The 22,883-nt window shown below is 46.4% G+C and overlaps 2 protein-coding genes across 5 annotated transcripts in view; both read left to right on the top strand.

Annotated features, from left to right (window-relative positions):
• The window catches only part of Tmigd3 (transmembrane and immunoglobulin domain containing 3), a 73,024-nt gene that overhangs the window by 31,224 nt on the left and 18,917 nt on the right, over positions 1–22,883 (top strand). The window lies entirely within an intron of this gene.
• Positions 17,261–21,708, top strand: Adora3 (adenosine A3 receptor). Of its 2 annotated transcripts, none has more exons than XM_070006291.1 (2): positions 17,261–17,938; positions 20,957–21,708. In XM_070006291.1, exons 1-2 carry the CDS (start codon positions 17,589–17,591, stop codon positions 21,561–21,563), a joined length of 957 nt encoding a protein of 318 aa, XP_069862392.1. In that variant the 5' UTR covers positions 17,261–17,588; the 3' UTR covers positions 21,564–21,708. The 2 variants fall into 2 exon arrangements, with proteins under 2 accessions (XP_069862392.1, XP_069862393.1); XM_070006292.1 differs by lacking the exon at positions 17,261–17,938 and adding an exon at positions 18,189–18,269.

Below are 22,883 nucleotides of genomic sequence, written 5' to 3'. Positions count from 1 at the left end.
CCATGTACAACAGGCCCCAACAAAAATAGAAGGAAATCATGAAGTTATTGGAAGGAAGCAGAGAACAAGAAAAATGATGAAGGAAGCCTGGGCTTAGAAGACTCTCGATTCTGCAGTGAATTAGTGATCCTGAATGCAACTTGATAATTATGTGCCTGATGGTTTCTCCAATTAGACATCTCTCCACCATGTCACAGGAGGTGGTATAATTTGCAAATTAGGTCCATTATGTCCATAAAGATTTTATTAAACCAGGAACCAAAAGAAGATGAAAATCAGGCAGAATTTGAGTTGTGCTTCTGGCCTTTGCTCTATGTGAAGACGAGAAATTGAAGAGCTGGGTTTTTTTTTTCCCAAGACCTTGGCTTTCCCAGTTGTTCCAGTAGAAACAACACAGAGCATGCTCAAACCCAGCCTTGCGACACTCTCCTGGGACACAGGGTTGTAAATGAAACCCTAAATTCTTAGCTTAGGCTGGGTGGCCTAGATTATCATTGATTCAGCTCCAGAAGTCTTATTTCTAGTCTGTGCTCTGGTAAGTAGCAGCCAGAGGCTGTAATTCCAGAATTTGAGCAATTTGGGGGAGGGAAACCTGGGTGTATTGATACTATTGCTTAAGAGCAAATAGAGATGGGCCCTGCTGGCTCACACCTGTCATCCTAGCTATTCAGAAAGCTGAAATCTGAGGATCATGGTTCCAAGCCAGTCCAGGCAGAAAAGTCTATGAGACCCTTGTCCTTAATTAATCCACTAAAAAGCCAGATGTGGGGTTGTAGCTCAAGAAGTAGAGTGCTAGCTTTCATGAAGAAGAACACAAAAAGTCCCTCACACCAAAGAATTTGAAATGTCAATGAAGCCAAAGTTGAGGAATCCTAATGCATAGATAATGTATACAGATTTTGCCTGATAGTGTACATACCTAGAATCCCAGCTACACAGGAGATGGACAGGCAGGAGAATCACAGACTGAGGCCAGCCTGGCCAAAGCAAAATAGACTGGTGGCATGGCTCAAGTGATAAAGCATGTGCCTAATAAACACATGGCTTAAGGTCACTTGGGAAGAAAAGGACTAGAACATGGCTCAAGTGGTAGAACATTTGCCTAGCAAGAATGATGCCCTGGAGGACTGCAAAACAATAAAAACAATGAAGTACTGCATACAAATTTATGGCATAAAATACATGGGTGCTGAATCAATGCATTCTAACTTACATGGCCACTGAATGGCAGGGCTGAGGTTTGGAGTCTGTGATTTCATGGGCTGAAATTCAGAAATATTTACTCAGGTCAAATTCCCAAAATATAACATTCAATTAGTTGAAAATTTCTGTGTGTTTAATGCAATGAGGACAACTGAGGTATTTTTGAGTCTTTTTTAAGTTTGTTGTGTTTTTGTTTGTTTGTTTTGTGCTGGGGCTGGGGCTTGAACTCAGGGAACAGGTGCTGTCCCTGAGATTTTTTTTTCTCAAGGCTAAGCTTCACTTTCAGCCTTTCAGTGGTTAATTGGAGATGAGTCTCACAGACTTTCCTGCCCAGACCATCCTCAGATCCCAGCCTCCTGAGTATGGAGGTTGACAGGTGTGAGCCCGCCAGTGCCCAGCAGGAAGATAAGTGTAAAGCAGTCTTTGTCCCCTGCCTGGCCAAAACAGCCCAAGTACGTGGAGATGAGACAGAAACAGGACGCAGATCGTGGACTGCCTTCCCTATACATTCTCTCTCTCTCTCTCTCTCTCTCTCTCTCTCTCTCTCTCTCTCTCTCTCTCTCTCTCTCTCTTTCTTTCTTTCTCTCTCTCTCTCTCTCTCTTTCTTTCTCTCTCTCTCTCTCTCTCTCTCTCTCTCTCTCTCTCTCTCTCTCTCTCTCTCTCTCTCTCTGCTTTCTTCCAGTAATGGCTGCTGGACCCAGAGAAGTCACCCTGCAGTGCCATGCAGCACAGGGGCACAGGGCCAGGCATCGAGATCATTTCCTGGTAATGTCTGAGGCCTGACCCCTGGAGCTGCTATGGGCTATTAGGTTACTCAGTACTGGTAGTTCCCACCACGAGGAGAGATTTTCGAAAAGGTTTTTGATTCGCCCCTCTTCTCCTCACGTGTCTCCTGAGGCTAGTATGTGTGCATGCTTGTATCTGTGTCTGTTGAGATGGAATCAGCCTAGGACTGAGGAGGCCATAGAATCAGAATTGGTTCTAGATAGACAGCTAAGGGTAGGAATGGCGCCTGAAACAGACAGCAGGCCTAAATGTGTTTCAGGCCTCGCTGCACACAGAGGCAGCTCCTTCAACCCTCAGGCCCGGAGCTGAAACAGGGGTCGTCACACACCTAGAGTATCCTGTGGGTCCCCTCCACCCAATCCAGTGTTGGAATATGTTCCATGCTGCTTCTACTAGGACAAGATCTGGGTGGACTTTCCAGCTGCACACCCTCCTGCCCTCAACCTAGAGGCCACGCAGGCCCCACTTGGATGCTTTCTGCGTAAATGATGGGTCGTAAGGTCTTCTCAGGAACCCCCAAGGCTCCCACTAACCCAGAAGTTGAGCAGAAGCACTGAATGGGCCACAAGGCAGGAGGCTCTGCTCCTCCCAGGAAGAAAGGCTCTTGAGAGTTCACTAACCTGGTTGTTTAAATATAGGAGCGGAAACAGATGCTGGCTGAGGCGGAAGTTTCTAAGGAGAGCAGGGTTTTGGATAGTGGCTTGCCAAGGCTGATAAGAGCACAGGGTGGGCTCCAAGCTCAGCCTCTACTGACCTCCTTTGGAGCCTTGCTGACATCCCCTTGAACCATCACCAACAGAACTTGGCTCTTCTGCAAGCTTCTCCTCATGACTGAGACAGCGCAGGGGGTTATTTTGAAGCAGATCTTTGTGACTTCCTTTTGGCCTGCGTCCTACTCCCCTTCCTCCAATGCCCTGAGAGCAGCAGCTTCCTGCCTAGGCCAGATCTGCAGAGGTATGGGTTGCTAGGCCTTAGGAGGTGAGGACCGGCTGCAGGTAGATAGTGGCATGGCTCACCACATGGTTGTGAGGGTAGGAAAGGTCAGAAGCATTGTCTGAGCAGACAGAGCACGCACCCCATTGGTCTTCTGTATAAGAGAACTCGGAGCCCCAGGCCCAGGTCCTGGCCTCAGACAGGACTTAGGCAGATCAGTCACTCAGGAGTCTTGTGGCCCAATCTACACCTTCCAGATGAATACAGGAATGCCGCTGGGGTGTCTCCCAGCCAGTCACCCAGGGAGCTCCTGGGATGTGCTGACCTCTGTGGTGTCTGGGGACACTCCTTCCTGTGTCCCTCAACACAGGGAGCGCTTGGGGGACCATGTCTGGCCAGCGATCCACCAGCATCCTCAAATTGTGTCCTGGATGACTCACGGCAACTATCTCTCTCCTCCCACCCACTATAGTAGAGCAAGGGAGAGGAGCTGGCGTTGCTGAGACTTCTGGGGGACTGTCCCAGGCACAGGCCCTATGCATTGTTGCCTCTGGCTTCCTTTGGTCCCTAGCCCACAGGAAAAGGGCCCCAAGGGCAGCTAAGCTAGGGCCTGTGATACAAGGGACAGTTAGCTCCTGGCAGGGACTTCCTTCGCTGTCAACTTCTGGAAGGAGATGGTCAGGGTCCTCAATTCCTGTCAGAGATCTGGAAAGCCCCATCCTCTCCCACTCTCTTAGGTCTTTTACTGGCTCATCAAACACAGGGGCCTGAGGCCTGCCAGAATACAGTTTAAAACACTGGTACTTCCTCTCCAAGGCACAGAGCACCAGGCTCTGTTCTCTGCAGGCTCTGTTCTCTCCTGGTAGAGCGGCCTCTGTGAAATCAGGCAGGAGTAGCTATAACCACAGTAACCAAAATAACCACACTGGTGATGCTTGGATTGGACCCTTCTCTGAAGTGGAAGAGCTGACTCTAGGAGTTTAAGACTCTAAGCTCTGCACTTGTGTCCCTCATCTGTAGGAAACAAGATTACTCAGTTCTCAAAGTTACAGTTGGATGAAATGAGCTGCTCCGGGCTGTGGAGCACAGTGGCTGGGCCTGTGATTTACCTTATTGGCCAGACTGGCTCTACACTGAGGCACACTGCATAACTTTACTCAATGTCAGTTTCCTTGTCTGCAACAGCAGTAGACGTAACAACAAGCTCTGCCATCGGGCTGCTTCAAGGATGAAGGGAAAGGTGGTGAAGGTCGTTCCAAGGTTAGTGAAAGGAGTAAATGGCGTGCCAGCATTGTGCCAGAGTGCTATGATCATCCTGTCACCACAGAAGTATGTCCTCAGAATGGCCTCTGGCTTTAGGACAGATATGACTCTCAAATGTAGTATAATATAACTGTAAGGGAGGCAGAGCTCTGTGTGTGTGTGTCCTGCAAGCACACCTACACACTTGTCTTGGGGTAGTGGGGTAGGGCAGGTACTGGGTTCTGTACTCTTTCATTTTCTTTCTTTTTTTTTTTTTTGCTGATCCTGGAGCTTGAATTCAGGACAAGAGCACTGTACTTGAGCTTTTGTGCTCAAAGCTAGTATTGTACCACTTGGTATTACTCCACTTTTGGCTTTTTGGTGGTTAATTGGAGATCAGATTCTCATAGATTTCCCTTCCCTGGCTGGCTTTGAACTGCAATCCTCAGATCTCAGACTCTATTTTTTTTTTTTTTTGGGTCCAGTCTGAACTCTGGGCCTGGGCGCTGTCCCTCAGCTCTTCAGCTCAAGCTAGTGCTCTACCACTTGAGCCACAGCGCCACTTCCGGCTTTTTTCTTTTTTGCTTATGTGGTGCTGCGGAATCGAACCCAGGGCCTCGTGAATGCAAGGCAAGCGCTCTACCACTGAGCCAACTTCCCAGCCCTAGATCTCAGACTCTTAAGTAGCCAGAATTGGGGATCCAAGTCACTGGTGCTTGTGTGTGTGTGTGTGTGTGTGTGTGTGTGTGTGTGTGTGTGTGCCGGTTCTGGGGCTTGAACTCCGAGCCTGGGTACTGTCCTTGAGCTTCTTTCTCTCAAGGATAACACTCTTACCACTTGAGCCACAGCGCTACTTCCCAGTTTTTTTTCTGAGTAGTTTATTGGAGATGAGAGTCTCACGGACTTTTCCTCCCAGGCTGGCTTTGAACCAGGATCCTCAGGTTGTAGCCTCCTGAGTAGCTAGGATTACAGGCATGAACCACTGGCACCTGGCTGGATTTGATTTTTTAATCTTTTCCTATACTTGCTGTAGGTCTTTGTTAGGTGTTTGTTATCTTCTGTGAAATAGGGAGTTAGTCTCTCTTCCTCCCTTGCTCCCTTTCTCTCTCTATTGCCTGCTCCCCTACCCATGCCAGTACTGGAACTTGAACTCAGGAAGTCATGTTCTTGCTTAGCTTTTTTCAATTAAAGCGGGAACTCTACCACTTAAGCCACATCTCTACTCCCAGCTTCTTAGTGGTCAATTGTAGGTGAGTCTCACAGACTTTTCTGCCTGGGCTGGATTTGAACAGCAAGCCTCAGATCTCTGCCTCTTCTCTTGGTAGCTAGGATTAACAGGTATGAGCCACCAGTGCCCAGCAAGACTTAAGCGTTTTCTAAGATCCAGCCAACTAGACCACACAGATTTTAGCATCTAACATAATATTTAGCGCCTTCCCTTTGGTAAACACAGGGAAGAGTTCTCTTCCAGCCAGTAAGTAAAAGGGGAGGGGCTTTGGGAAGCCCAGAGTGGTCTTGGGACCTACATATGTCCTGTACTATACCTGGTAGTAGCTTTCTATAGTGCCCTCATCCTATGCTCACCTCCCACAGCCCCTACCAACAGCTCCCCTCTAGCAGCCTGCCGCTCCTCCACCCCCAGTCAGCAGCTGCCCCTGCCTCCCTGCAGATGTTTCCAGTTGCAGACTGCATGGAGTTCATGTTGGTCATTTGTTCCATCTGCTCAGAAACAACAGCAAGCATTATTGGCAGGAAACAGAGAGTGCCAAGTCCAGGACAACACAAAAAGACCTAGTCATGGGCACTGGGTTGGGGCAGAGTGAGGATGGGTTGAACCATCTGTGTGGATCCAAACTTCTGTCGGCCCTGCCGAAGTCATGGGTCACAGAGGCCGTGTCTGGGAATGACCAGAACAGGCCAGTTGACTCATCCATGAGGGAGAGACAAGGTCAGAACAGGGGTTCTCTGGGAGTTCTGCGTGTGATCAGAGAGCCTGGCTTCATAGTCCAGCACAAGGCCACCCTCTCAAGCTAGAGAAAACTCTACTACGTCGCTCCTATGAAATCAGGAATGATTCTTGGGTTAATAAGTGATTAGGGGATGTCTGGTATTAAAGGTCAAGAGCCAAGATGAATGAAATTATGGCCTGCATGTCCCCTGCTTGTCACAGCAGCTGTTCTGGCAGGAGCTGACAGTAATAGCCTCAGTTGCTGTTATTTGGCAATCTTCACACCCTGCCCAGGAGGAGGCCCCTTCACAGCCATGAGGAATGCTGACTGACCTGGCAAGCGCAGCAGAATGAGTGATGAGGGAGAAACAGAAACTATAATTATTGCTCTGAATAGTCAGACTCTTGAGATCCCGCCCTCGCTTGCAGCAACTGAGTTTTCTGAGTAGCTTGTGGCCAAGCAGCTTATATGCCTAGAGACTGCCCAATGTTAGACCCAGGGCTTACAAAGAAGGGAGAATGCTATTGGGGAACCAGGTCTGCAGCCCTTCTCCCGCGGATCAGCCTCGCCCAGTCAATTGGGGATGGGGGAGAGGAACTCTTCACTTCCTTTTGTCTCTGTGGGATGTGTCCAGTTTCTGAAGCCAGGAGCCCTGTTGGGAAATAAGGAACCATAAAAGATCTCCTCCAGTGGGCACTGGTGGTTCCCACCTGTAATCTTAGTCACTCAGGAGGCTGAGATCAGAAGATCAAAATTCAAAGCCAGCCTAGACAGGGAAAGTTCATGAGACTTACCTGCAATAAACTACCAAAAACTAGAAGGGGAGCTGGGGCTTAACTGGTAGAGCACTAGCCTTGATCAACAACAACAACAACAACAACAAAAATTCAGGGATAGCCACCCAGACCCTGAGTTCAAGCCCTAACACACACACACACACACACACACACACACACACACACACACACACACACACACACACACACGAAAAAATAAGAAAGGAAGAAAAAGAAGAGACAGAATGAAAAAGAAAGAAAAGGAAGAAAGGAAAGAAGACTGAAAGAAGAAAAGGAAGAAAGAAAGAAAGGAAGGAAAGGAAGGAAGGAAAGAAAAGAAAGAAAGTAGGAAAGAAGGAAAGAAAAGAAAGAAAGTAGGAAAGAAAGGGGAAAAAATAAAGATCTCTTCCCACAGAGGACTGCAGGGTTGGGGGCAGGGTGGTTGGTTTGATGGGATTGTCTCTGAGTTCGGCATGTATGAAAGCATCCTCTCCATGGCTATCTTTGGAGAGTCCCTGTCTCTCCTTGTGACTACCCAAGACTTTGGTAGGGGGACACAGGATTCCACAGCAGCCGTGGGCCTGGGCTATTTCACTGCATCCTCAGAGAACTATCTTGAAGACACTAGGAAATTAAACAACATGGCCAAGGTTATCTATTTGGAAATAAGAGGTTCTGAGATAGCTGACAGAAGGGGACAGAAGGGGAGTGACTTTTCCTCCCCGGCATGTGTCTTGGTGAGTGCAGAGTGGAGCAGGCCTGACACCTGGAGGGAGAAGCACTAGTGTGCTTGCAAGAGTGGCAAGCATCTTACTGTAGCTGTGCACAGACGGCCATAGCTCTGGATGCTGTCAATTTAAAAAGGCCCTGCCAATGTGGAGTGACCCGACTGCTGGGTTTATTTGCATAGATGGACAGACCGATTGGCCAAGGAGAAAGTATGATCATGCAAAAAGAAGCACTCACCGACTGAATTCTTGGTTGGACACTTCAGGCTGTTCAGCTGGGAATCTGGACTGATGGGGACCAGAAATAGAAATGAGCCAGTGAAGGAGTTAGCTAGCCAGGAAACCTGGCAGCTGTTCTAGTTTTGATCTTAAACCAGTTGCTGGAGCATCCATTTCCTCAGGCACTCCCTCCCTCTCCAAATCCACTATGTCCTGAGAAACCCAACCTGAGCACTGATGAGGGACAACATGTCAAGCTAAGCAGTCAACCAGGGCCAGGGCTGGTTCCAGGTCCTGCAGCTAAAGCATGGAGTAGACAAGAAAGGAAAGCAGGGACGAGATAATGAATAAATGCGTTCTGATTGTAAAATGCATAACAGAAATTAACAGAGCAAGAGGATAGTATGTGTATGTGCTGCATGTGTGAGGAAGAATTACTAGATTTCACTTTTTTATTTCTCTTATTGGTACTGGAGATTGAACTCAGGACCTTGAACTCTTGCTTAGCTTTTCTGCTCAAGGTTGGCCCTCAACCACTAGAACCATACTTCCACCAGCATTTTTGGCTCATGGACTTGTCTCCTGGGGCTGGCTTTAAACCTTGATCTTCAGATCTCAGCCTCTGAGTAGCTAGGGTTATAGGCACGAGCCACTGGTGGTTGGCAAGGTATCATTTTAAATCACAGAGATGAGAGTGAAATGAGCCACACTAGGTAAAAATGCAGAAGTCACTGAATGCCATGTAAAAGCAAGATATTCTCTCTGAGGGCCCCTTTAGCTAGACTCAAATACACCCCATGGTGTTTTCCTACCTGTACTGGTTTAGGATGGAAATTACAAGATGTAAAAAAACAATCCATTTTTGTTGAGGACGAAGTCCCCCAGATCCCTCCCGATTCCTCACTGAACACACAGAGATATGGTTGCCATTCTTGCAAGTGGAAAGAAAACAGACCTGGGAATAGTGCATTACATATTTGCGCCTAGAGTTTATCACAGGTCTCCTCTGTACTAAGTGCTATTTTAAGCTCTAGGTGTTTGGAAAAAAAGAAATGGGAGTGGGAAGGAGAGACAAAGATAAGTAATGTATACTTTATTTAAGGCGTCGACTAGCTACTGGGAGAAGCAGTCATATAAGTAAATAATACCGAAATGTGTACAAGTGGTGTAATGTAGAAGCCAGTGCTCAACGGATGTAGTTGTTTGCATCCTTTGTGGCAGTGGATGCAAAGAAATGACCAGGAAGGCTGCCTGGGGATTACAGATGGCGCCATTCCCAAAAGCTCTCAAATGCGACTAGACTTTATTGTTCTAAGGACTGTTTTGAGAGATTTCCCCCCAAAGACTGACTTCAAATGAGAGAGTATTTTCAGTCTCATCATTATTTTTTTCCTCTGCCAAACTGATCATCTAAAATACGACTGTGGACCACATGTAGAAAAAGAAATACTCACCTTCAAGACATGAGGCACCTAGAAAGAATATGTACACGACAAACTGGAATAATCAACCAACCAGCAGTAATGTGCCAGAAAAAAAAGCAACCACTAAGTCTCCCGATGTCAGTTCTGTCTTTGCAAAAGAGAGACAGACAGAGAGAGAATGTATGTATACCAGGGCTTGAACTCAGGAACTTATTAGGGTCTGGTGCTTTCCTTAGCTTTTTTTTTTTTCTCAAGGATGCCACTCTATCACTTGGGCTATAACTGCACTTCTGGCTTTTTGTTGGTTAATTGGAGATAAGAGCCCCTTGGATGTATTCTCCCAGGCTGGCTTTGAGCTTTGATCCCCAGATCTCAACTCACCTGAAAAGGCCAGGAAAATAATGGCCATGAAAATGGGAGGATGGGTGAAGGACTGGCAAATGTCAAGGATAAGATCAAAACCCTTCTTGAGTCTTCTCTATTCTTCCCCCAAAGTCCAAGAGTTCAGGGCTGGGGCTCCAAGGCTCCAGCTGATTCTCATCAGCAACTTAGTCTGCACAAATTGCTCAGTTTCTGTGAGCTGCAGACTTGGGGACCTGCCTCATAGGGGTGGTTGTGTGAATTTAACCATGGAGGATGAAAGGTGTTTTGCGCACTATAAAGCTAAAGACATATCCTGTCTGTATTGGCACATGCTTGGGTTGAAAGGGACAAGCTGCCCCCTGATCTCTTGAGTACATAGGATGAGATTTTGCATGCCAAGAAATCTTCTATAGGATTAGACTGAGTGTGGGCATTTTCTGTCCATTCTTGTCTCCCTTCCCCTCCCTTAGTTCTTGCTTCTTTCCTTGTTGGCAGTGTCTGTGCAGAAAGCTGGCTGAATCCCACACTTAAATTCTCTTGTCATTTTCTTTGTGGTAGCCTGAGTCTATTGTGGCGGTAGGAATGTGCTGCCATCTAGTGGTCATTGCTAAGCAAACCACCTCTGCAAGGACACAGAAAAGTCAAGTATTGGGAACTCTTGTCCCTAAGACCAGGCTGTTGAAGGACTTCCTCACTTCCTGAGTAACTAGGATCTGGATGAAGGTTAGCATTCGCTCTACCTCCTTGATTCTCCACTTGAGCCCAGAGATCTGACTTAACCGGTGTGGGTCTGGCAGGCGAGGCAGGGGCACTTAGAATAGTTCCTTTACCGCAGGCAGGATTTCCTGCAACTCAGGATAAAGGAACCTTGTCCTGGCATCCCAGATCTCAGTTTGCTATCCTTCTCCCCTTGACACTAAGTAACCCTCCATGTACTGGAGATGTTGGGAGTCATCATGGCATCTTGGCCTCAGCTTAAGAGGAGTTTAAGACAGAAAGGAGAGGAAAGAGGGTGGTAAGGGAGGGGCCTAAGCACCAGCCACCTTCAAGGCAACTCTGAAACTAGTTCCTCTTAAGTCTCTGCTGTTGGCTGGCAACCATAAAGGTCTATAAAAATACCAAGGTTTTGCGGAAGTGGTGATGAGACCAAGAGGAAGTGAGCAAGACTGATTTTGTGCAAGTCTACAAGCAGGAGTCCAGTCAGTGCGAGATCTGGGTGGCAGCTACCATCTTCTGGCGGTTTGACATCCTGTCTCCAGAGCTGCCTGGATGGGTTCTGGCCTCCAGCAATCGCATTCTTGGGTTTCCTGCTAACACTGCATCTTGCTAACCTTGAAGGCTGGCAGCTGAGGTTTTCTAGGTTTTCTGAGAAGCTGCAGAAGATCCAATGAATAGTGTCTCCAAATATGAGACAGCATGTCCTGGGCTGCGGCCTATGACTGTTGCATCAGATTCAAGGAGACACTCAGTCAGGGCTTGGAACAGGCCAGGACTTTCTTTCCCAGGACTCCAGTCACTTTTCCTAAAATTCAGGATGATGAACCCTCCCAGACTCTTGCCTCTCCCCCATGGAGTTCACATTCTTTTAGTAGAACTGAAAAGAGTTCTGGCCTTCATTTGGGAGGAGGGATATATCCTGAATCCCAGCTGACTTATAATTTATTTCACTATTGAAAATAATGCTGTACTAATGCTGTACTGTACCCTGGCCCCATGAATGGTTTCCTTTCTAGCTCAGAGTTCCCAGCTCTGAGCCCAACCCCACCAACATCCCGCTTATGCAGTTGTCTTTCTAGTTCTGCCATCTCATCTAAACTCTGAGCTGCTGCTGCTTCTACACCTATGCTTTGTTCCCATTGTCTTGTTGGTCACTTTTCCAGATTTTAAGATACAGATCCCCGGGCTGGGAAGGTGGCTCAGTGGTAGAGCGCTTGCCTTGTATGCCTGAGGCCCTGGGTTCCATTCCTCAGCACCACATAAGCAAAAAGAAAAAAGTCAGAAGTGGCACTGTGGCTCAAGTGGTAGAGCGCTAGAAGAGCTGAGGGACAGTGCCCAGGCCCAGAGTTCAGGCCCCATGACCGAACCCCCCCCACAAAAAAAAAGATATGGATCCCCTACTAATATTGGTAATCTGACAATATCACTCTCGGGGGTCTTGGTACTTGTGAAAGCATTGTATGGTTGTTCTTTTGCTCATCCACTTAACTGAAGCTGACATTCAGAACCTGGACTCTGAAGCCAGGAGTCTGGAGTGTGTGTGTGTGTGTGTGTGTGTGTGTGTGTGTGTGTGTGTGTGTGTGTGTGTGTGTGTGTGTGTGTGTGTGTGTGTGTGTGTGTGTGTGTGTGTGTGTGTGTGTGTGTGTACTGAGGCTTGAGTGCTTTTTGCTTAGTTTTTTTTTTCTTTTTCACTCAAATGGCACTCTACCACTTAATTTGTCTACCTGGGCTGGCTTTGAATCGTGATCTTTAGATCTCAGCCTCCTGAGTAGCTAGGTGTGAGCCTCTGGCGCCTGGCTAGGAGTTTGGATTTGCATGCCAGCTAGCCACTTCCTCATTGTGCAACCTTGGGCACATTACTTAACTCTTCTGATGCTCGGCTAACTCAACAGTACTCAAAGTGTCTTTTGCACCAGAGAACATCAGAGAGCTGGTATCATGGACCTCTGCAGGGCCCAGGTGCCTTACTGTTGTCATTCTATACCCAGGGGAAAGTTTATAGCACCTGTTTTCTTATGGCTTCTATGGAAAAGACAGGTAGCAGGAGCCTGAAGAGCCTGAATGACCCCATTACCTTGGAGTGCCTGATGAGGACCATTCCAAGGAGAGCCTGCACTTGAGCAGTGAGGACTAAGAATAACCAGTTTTTAGGAAGGGAGCAGGCCGTCCTGTTTAAGCAGAGGTTGCCTTTCAGCAGGAGCATGCCGATTGCCTCAGGGCATGGGCTAGGAAGTAGTGGCACAGGGATGGATGGAGAAGACAGGACAAGGCAAGGCGAGTTAGCCAAGTGGGGCTGAGGTACAGGATGGGAATAGGTAAATAATGTGACCTTCTGCCCTGGTTTCTCTGTCTTCTTTCTCAGGGTTTCAGAGTTTTGTTTTATATGTGTATGTGTGGTACTGAGATTTGAGCTCAGGACTTGATGCTTGCCAGGCCAGGGTTCTATCATTTGAATTATGCTCCTAGCCTTTCTGCTTCAGTTATTTTGAGGATAGAGTCTGTGGTTTTGTCTGGGCTGGCCTTAACGTCCATTTGACTACTTTATCCCTCCAGTAGCTGGAATGACAGGTGCACACCACAATGCCCAGCTTCTCCGTTGAGACAAGGTTCTCACTAACTTTTTAACCTGGGCCTGGAACTGAGATCCTCCCAATTTCCATCTCCCACGTAGCTAGGAGTTTAAGCATGAGATGCCTCACTCCGATTCAATTTTTATCTGAGTAAACAGAACACTGGGCCCAATATGTCGTAGACACAATATGGTGACTGGGAAAGACTTTCCCCTCCTCATCTCATTCCAGCAGTGATGGCTCTTTATCTAGAAAACAAGAAGGAAAGGTTTCTCTTGTTTGCAGAAAAGAAACCCCCAAGGGATACGCAAAACTTGCAGAAGTGGAATTCCCAGATGAGAAGAAGGGGTGTGGTTGGTAGCAAGTGTGTGCCCTGTTTATGTGCTGTTGTCTCACAATCATACAGTGATGGAACCTGATCTTGGTGTCTTTTTTATCTTTTTTCTTTTTTTGGGGGGGGGGTCCGGTCGTGGGGCCTGAACTCTGGGTTTGGGCACTGTCCCTGCACTCTTCAGCTCAAGGTTAGCACTACTGCTTGAACCACAGTGCCACTTCCAGTTTTCTAGTGGTTTATTGGAAATAAGAGTCTCACCGACTTTCCTTCCTGGGCTGGCTTTGAACCGCCATCCTCAGATCTCAGCCTCCTGAGTAGATAGGATTATAGGCGTGAGCTACCAGCTCCCAGCAAATAAATTGTTTTGTTGTTGTTGTTGTGTTTGGTTGGTTGTAAGGCCTGAACTCTGGGCCTGGATACTGTCCCTCAGCTCATCAGCTCAAGACTAGCGCTCTACCACTTGAGCCACAGCACCACTTCTGGTTTTTCTGCTTATGTTGTGCTGAGGAATGGAGCCCAGGGTCTCATACATGCAAGGCAAGCACTCTACCACTGAGCCACTTTCCCAGCTCTTTGGTGTCTTTAATTTAGCTAAGATAAAAGAGTGGCAACCCACCCAAGTTGTAAAGGAGAATGGCAGGAAAAGGAAACTGAATGCACATATACCTAAGGATGCAAAGCTACTTCTGGTAGGTGGGATCCATTGTTCCCAGCCTCCTACTGTCAGCTTTTGGACCAAAGCTACACACAGGCTACCGTTTTTTTTCTTTCTCCATATAGGAGTTTCCCTTGCCTTTCCTTAAACAGAGAGAAAAGTCTGTTCTCTTCCCTGACACCATGCCACTTGATCTATATGTGGCTCACTAGGTTGGACTGTTAAGAAGGTATGTGGATGTCAAACTCTTCCGCAAAGTGCCCTTTACCTGCAATCATTATCACCTCTTAGAAGCTTGATTTCTCTCTATCCAGAGAGGTCTTTCTTTCACCTATTTGGTGGTACTGGGTGTCTAGGGGGAAAAATGGAATTAACCACCCCTTTTCTTTTGGTGCTAGTACTGGGGTTTGAATTCAGGGTCTGGGAGTAGTTCCTTTAGCTTTTCCTGCCCAAGGGTGGCTCTCTACTATGTGAACCACAGTTTCACTTCTGGCTTTTTTGCTTGAACTCAGGGCCTGAGCACTATCCCTGAACTGCTTTTGCTCAAGGCTAGCACTCTACCACTTGAGCCACAGTTCCACTTCCACCTTTTTCTGTTTTTGTGGTACTGAGGAATCAAACCCAGGGCTTCATTCATGCAAGCACTCTACCACTAAGCCACATTCCCAGGCTATACTTCTGGCTTTTTGGTAGTTAATTGGAGGTAAGAGTCTCAGATCTCAACCTCTTAAGTAGCTAGGATTATAGGTATGAACCTCACCTGTGTGAGGAATTTCTAATAGTAATTAAGCAAGATTCAGATTGTGTTTTGATAAGAAAGGCTTTTTTTTTTTTTGCAGTGTGGTAGAAATTACTCTCACAGCCTAGCTACTCAGGAGGCTGAGATCTGAGAAGTGCTGTTCAAAGCCAACTCAGACAGGAAAGTCTGTGAGATCCTTAACCCCACATAACCCCCAAAGTTAAAAAAGCTGGAACCAGAGCTATGACTCAAGTGGCAGACCACTCCCTTCAAGCTAAAAAAGACTAAGGGCAGCACCTGTGCCCTGAGCTCAAACCCAGTACTGGCCAAAAAAAGTACTCTCAGTAATTTCCTCCTCTGAAGGAAAGATAAAGAGAGCAGTTTTGCAAGAAAGGTTACATCGAGGCTGGCAAAGCTTCCATATTCTTCAATACAGGGATGCCGGCATAGCTAACATTGGAAAATGCTGGAACAAAGGGAATGCAATCAAGGAGGAGTGCCCCTTACTCTCTGATGTGCTTGCTCAGGGACTAGTGATAGGTGTAGGGCCACTGAGCAAGAGATTCCTTGGACTCGACCAACTTGGGGTACAGCTGAGCCCCATGTTCAAGCATCTTTCAACTACCCCATTAAAAAGTGTTGGCTTGCGGGACACCAGTGACTCATGCCTGTAATCTTAGCTACTTAAGACGCTGAGATCTGAGGGATCTCAGTTCCGATCCAGCAGGGACAGGAAAATCCCTGAGACTCTTATCTCCAGTTAACCAGCAGAAAGCCAGAAGTGGAATCACAGCAGTTGTTACTGACAAATTTGGGTTTGGATCATACATAGATTTGTGCTTAAGGTAAAGCAGTTAAGCCCTTTTGTCACCTTTGTGGGCACAGGTCTTAGTGGTTCTCCTGGATGACCTTCTAACATGCCTGATTTAGGTTACCACTGTGGGTGCCACCAAGAAGCATCTGAACCCAATATGCTTGCGTTCAAGTGTTGGTGAATCTCAGAAGCTGCTGACCATCGGAGTAGGATGGAGGCTCGGATCTGGGGAGGGAGCATGGCAGATAGTGTACAAATGATCTTTCCTTCCTGTCTAACTGTTTATACTATTTTCCGGCTGTTCCTCAAAGAGGTCTGACATGGCCACTTGCTAGTAGGAGAGTACGTGGGACTACTGGGGTTGTGGGAAGTTGATGATGGAAGCAAAAAAAAAAAAAAAAAAAAAAAACAGATGAAATGTGTACAAGTGGTGCTGCATCTTTACTCTATTATTATTATTATTATTATTTTGTCAGTCGTGGGGCCTGAACTCTGGGTCTGGGCACTGTCCCTCAGCTCTTCAGCTCAAGGCTAGCACTCTACCACTAGAGCCACAGCACAACTTCTGGCTTTTTTTGTTTATGTGGTGCTGAGGAATCGAACTCAGGACCCCATGCATGCAAGGCAAGTGCTCTACCACTAAGCCACCTCCCCACCCCTTATTTTTATTTGAAAATGCTAAGAACGGAAAGGTTATAGTTATGTAAGTCAGGCAAAGAATACATTTCCTTTAGGACAATCTTACCCCTTCCCTCATTCTCCCTCTGTTTTTTCACCTCATATCCCACCCACAAATTGGACAGTTGGTTTTCAACACAGTGTCCAATGAGTACTATTGCTGCATTTGTTTACCCTTCAGCCCTCCATTTCTGTGCTCCCCCCCCCCCACACTCCCAAAAGATGCGCAGACAAACGAACTAGACAATAAGGAAAGAAAACAAAAGCAGCAAAAAGAAAACTCTTGTTTTTATTTCCTGGAGTTCATGTTCATAAATATTATTTTGTATGATCAGATATGCATAGGCATTGTGCCTTTCTCTTCCTTTCCTAAGAGAGTGTCCTGCTTTGGTCTCACTGTATGTGAATGCCTGTAAAACCTTGAGCAGGGAATATTTGCTTGTCTTATAATGAACTTTGTGTGTGTGTGTGTGTGTGTGTGTGTGTGTATGCATGTGCACACATGCCAGTCCTTGGGGCTTGAACTCAGGGCACTGTCCCTGAGCTTCTTTTGTTCAAGTCTAGAGCTCTACCACTTGAGCCACAGCACCCCTTAAGGCTTTTTCTGAGCAGTTTATTGGAGATCAGAATCTCATGGACTTTCCTGCCCAGGCTGGTTTTGAATCTTGCTCCTCAGATCTCAGCCTTTTGAGAGCTAGGATTACAGGTGTGAGGCACCAGTGGTCTACCAAAGGATCTTTGATGTAAAGGCTGGGTTCCAGCTGGGCTCCACAGTGTCTCCTTCTGCAGCGGAATCCTCAGTGCTGTTCTGCTCTAAGTAGGAGTCAAGTTCCAGCTAAGGCTAGGCGGCTGATACCAAACTCTTAATTCTTCTTCCTCTATTTCTCCTTATCATGGATCTGTGTTTGGCAAGCAGAAAACAAGGATATCACATAGCCAGGTTTCTAGCTCCTCTTCCACCCAAACCTACACTCTCAGCTGCTGACACCTAATGCTATCTTGAACTTTCTGCTGGACATCTCAGGCCATCCTTTTTTCTGTTCTGTCCATCTTTTGGCTGAGCGTCCCTGGCTCTCTCTTCCTCTTGGCCTATCTCACTTCCTGAAACACCCCAAAGAGGGAGACTTATCTCGATGGAGCTCGAAAAGCCTTCTGGGGACCGGGGGAGGCAGAGGCCTCTATTGCATCTGTCTGGGGGAACTAAGAGAAGCAACATTTTCAGATTCAGCCTACACGCCCAGAATGTGTGGCCCACAAGGGCTGCAGGTGATCACCCTGGGCTGGACCCCTCTCTAAGGAGAAGGGTCTCTAAGAAATCACCAGCGAAGACAAGGCAGAGAGAACCTGCTGTGAATTTCTGCCACTGCTTTGAGAAGATGTCTGCCAAGAGCTAGGTCCACTGGCTCCAACGAATCCTACTGGCTTCCCCTGTCACCTGGGACTCTCCTCTGGGACAGTATGGTAGCCAGTAGCATTGCTCCTTTGTGGCTGAGAATGATCTACATTACCATGGAGATCTTCATCGGCTTCTTTGCCACCGTGGGTAACGTGCTGGTCATTTGGGTGGTCAAACTGAACCCCAGTCTACAGACCACCACCTTCTATTTCATTGTGTCTCTCGCCCTGGCTGACATTGCAGTCGGGCTGCTGGTCATACCTGTGGCCATTGTGGTCAGCCTGGGAATTGAAATGTTCTTCTACAGCTGTCTGCTCATGACCTCCGTGCTGCTGAGCTTCACCCATGCCTCTATCATGTCCTTGCTGGCCATTGCCATAGACCGCTACCTGCGGGTCAAGCTCACCATCAGGTAACTTACCTGAAGAGGGCTAGGGTGGGGGCAGTGATAGAGGTGCCAGGGAAAGGGGTTAACCAAGTTCAGATTCCAGGAGAGACATGACTGGGAATTGACCCTTGAAGTCCAAAGAGGGAACTCAATGCCTTTTCACCCACAGTCTGAGAGCAATTTAGCAATGATGAGCTGAGATTCAGGAATGAAATGAGAACCAGAAAAGTGCTCTGATCCCTTCTCCAACTGAGCATGGTTCTTCAAGCGCATAGTTCTTCAAGAGCATAGTTCTAAAGAGGGTAAAAATGATAGAAATCTACTAGATAAGAGATCATACTTCAGGAGCAGGAAGGTAAGAATAAGAGGTAAACATGATAGCATTGCTTTGCAAGTGTAGATTATTAGTATTTTAATCTTGCTTCCATGGTCTGTGCTTGCCCCAATGTTGAGGAAGAGGTTCTTGCTTTTCTTTTCTTTTTTTTTTTTTTTTTAATTGTTGTTCTGGTATTGGGGCTTGAATTCAGCCTTGAGCTCTTTCTTGGCTTTTTTTGCTCAAGGCTGACATTCTACCACTTAAGCTACATCTTTACTTCCAACTTTTTGCTGGCTAATTGGATCAGAGTCTCATGGACTTTTCTGTCCAGGCCTGTTTGTCACTTTTCTGACAGGGCTGAGAATGTTCATCAGATACCTGAGTAGCTAGATGTGAGCCACCTGCACCTGGAAAGAATAAGAATTCTCAGTGTTGCTTTTTATTCTTTTTATGATGAGGGAGCTCAGATCTCTTAGTGTCCTAAGTGGCACTTGGGAAAAGAGCATAGTGAAGAAGCTAAAAAGAAGCTTTCAATAAAGTCTGAGTTCATGTCCTTGTGATATGACCCTAAGCAAGTTATTTAACCTTTTTTGCTTCCATTTTCTCATCTGTGTCAGTGTTTGAGAAGGTTTTTTTTATCTTTTCTTTTTTTTCTTCTTTTTGTCAGTCGTGGGGCTTGAACTCTGGGCTTGGGTGCTGTCCTTGCACTCTTCAGCTCAAGGCTAGTGCTCTACCACTAGAGCCACAGCACCATTTCCGGTTTTCTGAGTGGTTTATTGGAGATGAGGCTCTCATGGACTTTCCTGCCCCGGCTGGCTTTGAAACTCGATCCTCAGGATCCCAGCCTCCTGAGTAGCTCAGGAGCCAGTAGCTCCTGAGTAGCCACTGGCCCCTGGCCTGAGAAGCTTCCTTTTATATCCTTTCTTTTCATGGTAACTTCACCACTTGTAGCGTGTATGTGTTCTTTACCTGTTCTGCTTGGCCATAATAGTTATACCTTCCTCACAAGATTCAATGAGTTAACACATGCAATATTCTTAGAAAAATTCTTGCAATATAAAAAATAGTTGCTATAATTGTTAATATTTGCAACGTGTGTGTGCACGCACGCGCGTGCTAGTCCTGAGCCTGCTCCTAAGCTATTTTGTTCAAGGCTAGTACTCTATCACTTGAGCCACAGCTCCATTTCCAGATTTTTTTTGGTGGTTAATTGGAGATAAGAGTTTGGGGCTGGGAAGGTGTCTCAGTGGTAGAGCGCTTGCCTTGCATGCATGAGGCCCTGGGTTTGATTCCTCAGCACCACATAAGCAAAAAAAGCCAGAAGTGGCGCTGTGGCTCAAGTGGTAGAGTGCTCGCCTTGAGCTGAAGAGCTGAAGGACAGCGCCCAGGCCCAGAGTTCAAGCCCCACAACCAAAAAAAAAAAAAAAAAGAAGAGTCTCACAGACTTTCCTTCCTGGACTGACTGGCTTTGAACAATAATCCTCATATATCAGCCTCCTGAATAGCTAGGATTACAGGCATGAGCCACTGGCCCCTGGGTATTTACATTATTGTTTCTCATTGCCATCAGTAAAATGGAGATCATCATTAAAATATCTCCAGCTGATTATCAATAAAATATCTTTATTGAAATAAAATTTTCTGAGTAAGATAGTACTTTCCAATTATTTCCCTACTTTTGCCATTTGTGTTGGCTGCTGACAAGAAGGGTCTTCTTCAAGGGAAATGGTGGCTTTCAGTGGAAGAGTCATTTAAGGGCTCTTCTAGCCTCAATGATTCATTATCTCAGGTGCCAAGTATCTATGCCCATTGGACAAAAAGGGCAGGCTCAGGTACAGGTGAGGTAAGGGCAAAGGGGTGTAATTCCTGAGACTCACACCAGGGGCAGAGAAAGCAGAGTAGAACAGGCAATTGCACTTTAGGAATGTGTGTCTCCCCATGTAAATGATCCTAGGAGAGTTAGTTTAATGCTTTAATTTAGGAACTGAGGAATTCTTGAACTGGAAATGGAGTCCTAGTAGAGAACATGTATCTAACTCTTTTTTTTTTTTTTGCCAGTCCTGGGGCTTGAACTCAGGGCCTAGGCACTGTCCCTGAGCCTCTCTATGCTCAAGGATAGCACTCTACCACTTGAGAGCGCCACTTCTGGCCTTTTCTGTTTATGTGGTGTTGAGGAGTCGAACCCAGGGCTTCATGCATGCTAGACAAGCACTCTCCCACTGAGCCACCTTCCTAGCCCCATGCAGCTAACTCTTGGTCACACATTCAGGATTCATTCTGTGTCTCCCAGAGAAGTTTCTGGATTTTTCTCTCATCTTTATCTGTTCATCTTATTTAAATATCTAGCAGCATTCAGACACGATCACTGTAGACTCTTGATGCTCTCCTTCTTAGCAGAAAGTTGGAGAGTATGCTCTGTTATTTTTTTCTACTCTTTTATTTTTGTCAGTCATGGGGCTTGAACTCTGGGCTTGCGCACTATCCCTCAGCTCTTCAGCTCAAGGCGAGCACTCTACCACTTGAGGTACAGCATCATTTCCGGTTTTCTGTTGGCTGGCTTTGAACTGTGATCCTCAGATCTCAGCCTCCTGAGTAGCTAGGATTACAGGCGTGAGCCACAGGCACCTGGCTCTTCAACTCTTTTTTTTTTTTTTTCCCACCAACATCAGCTCCTGGATGTAGTATTTCCTGCTGTGAACTCACTTGGCTCTTTTGTATTCAAACAGATACAGAAGGGTCACAACTCAAAGAAGAATATGGCTTGCCCTGGGCCTTTGTTGGCTGATATCTTTCCTGGTGGGACTGACCCCTATGTTTGGTTGGCATGTGAAAAGGACCTCAAGTGACCTCCAAAATGTCACCACCATTAAATGCACTTTCCCCTCCGTCATGAGCATGGACTATATGGTATTCTTCAGCTTCTTCACCTGGATCTTCATTCCCCTGTTGGTCATGTGCGCCATCTATCTGGACATCTTCTATATCATTCGGAACAAACTCAGTCAGAACCTGTCTGGTTTCAAAGAGCCAGGTTCATTTTATGGGCGAGAGTTCAAGACAGCCAAATCCCTGTTTCTGGTTCTCTTCTTGTTTGCTTTGTGCTGGTTACCTATGTCTATCATCAACTGTGTTCTCTATTTTGAAGTTGAAGTACCAGAGTTTGTGATATTCCTGGGCATCCTGCTATCCCACACCAACTCCGTGATGAATCCTATTGTCTACGCTTGCAAAATCAAGAAGTTCAAGGAGACCTACATTTTAATCCTTAAAGCCTGTAGAAGCTGCCGACCCTCTGATTGCATAGATTTAAGCATTGAGCAGATTTCTGAGTAGTCACCTATGAACGATGACTTTTCTGTCTCCTTAACCTTCAGATTCAGTGTCAATAAACACTGTGGGCCTTATCAGACCTTGATTCCTATTGCCTGGGTGGGGAGCATTTGGCAAGTTGATTACAATTATACCTTCACTATCACTCTTTCCTTTTATCAAATTTGTTTTGTTATTCATGTGCCTGTCCAGGAGTTTGAAGTCAGGGACTGGGCACTGTCCCTGAGCTTTTTGTTGTTATTGTTGTTGTTGTTCAAGGCTAGTGTTCTACTGTTTAAACTATAGTTCCACTTCTAGATTTTTGGGTCATTAATTGGAGGTAAGATTCTCATGGACTTTCTTGCTTGGGCTGGCTTCTAGCCACAATCCTCAGATTTCAACCTCCTCAGTAGTTAGGATTATCAGCATGAATCACCAGTGCCTGGCCTTGGGCTCTTGCTCTTCTCTAATTGAATTTTCTAAAAGCCTGACTCAGGGCTGATTGTGTTCCTTCTTCCCAAAACAGAAGGAGAAGCCATGGAATCTTAAAGGTTTTTTGTTTTTGTTGTTGTTGACATGGCTCAAGTTGGGCTAGAAGTGTATGTGATGGTGAATTGATTTCAGCAGAGAATCCACTCTTGGAAGAGTCCTGGGAGAAGGTGGGAATGGTTTAAGGGGGGCTCTGACGCTACTCAAGTCACCTGTGTTTTGATTAAATAAAAGATGATAGCAAACTGTTGAGTAGCTCTTTTCTAGTCATTTGGGCCTTGAAAACCCAGCTGGACGCTCTTGAGATTTGGCCTGTTTGCTACCCAAAGCCAGACAGCATGCCAGATAGTATCCCAGAGCCCCCTGCTCCTCACTCCTGGGCTCATGATGAGAAAACATTTGTTTGCTCTATGAACCATTCATTTGTTGGTAGAGAACCAGTCCTAATCACTTTTGGGGAGAAGGGTACTCATTCCGAGAGGAATAGTGGGTGTAAAGCAAAAAGAGATCAGATAGTTATTATTTGTTGGACGCTTCCTTTTCACGGAGCCTTTTGCAAATTCTGTTCCCTTTGGTCCTGACAACATGGGGAGTGTTTGACACATTAAGCTATACCCCATATCCAGCTTTTTGCTGGTTAATCAGAAAGAAATGTCCCACAGACTTTCCTATGCAGTCTGGTGTTGGATGTGATCCTCAGATCTCAGCCTCTTGCGTAGGGAGGATTACAAACATAAGCCACCAGCGCCCAGCCTATACTTATTTTTTGTCTCCGTTTTGCACAGAGAAGTTAAGTAACTTGTCTATAGCTCACATGATCAGCAAGTAGTGGATTTAGGTTTTACTCTGCATTAT

This window comes from Dipodomys merriami, unplaced genomic scaffold (genome assembly GCF_024711535.1).
Source record: "Dipodomys merriami isolate MVZ:Mamm:240054 unplaced genomic scaffold, mDipMer1.0.p SCAF_7, whole genome shotgun sequence".
Classification (NCBI taxonomy): Eukaryota; Metazoa; Chordata; class Mammalia; order Rodentia; family Heteromyidae; genus Dipodomys; species Dipodomys merriami.
This window is presented reverse-complemented; position numbering and strand designations above follow the sequence as displayed.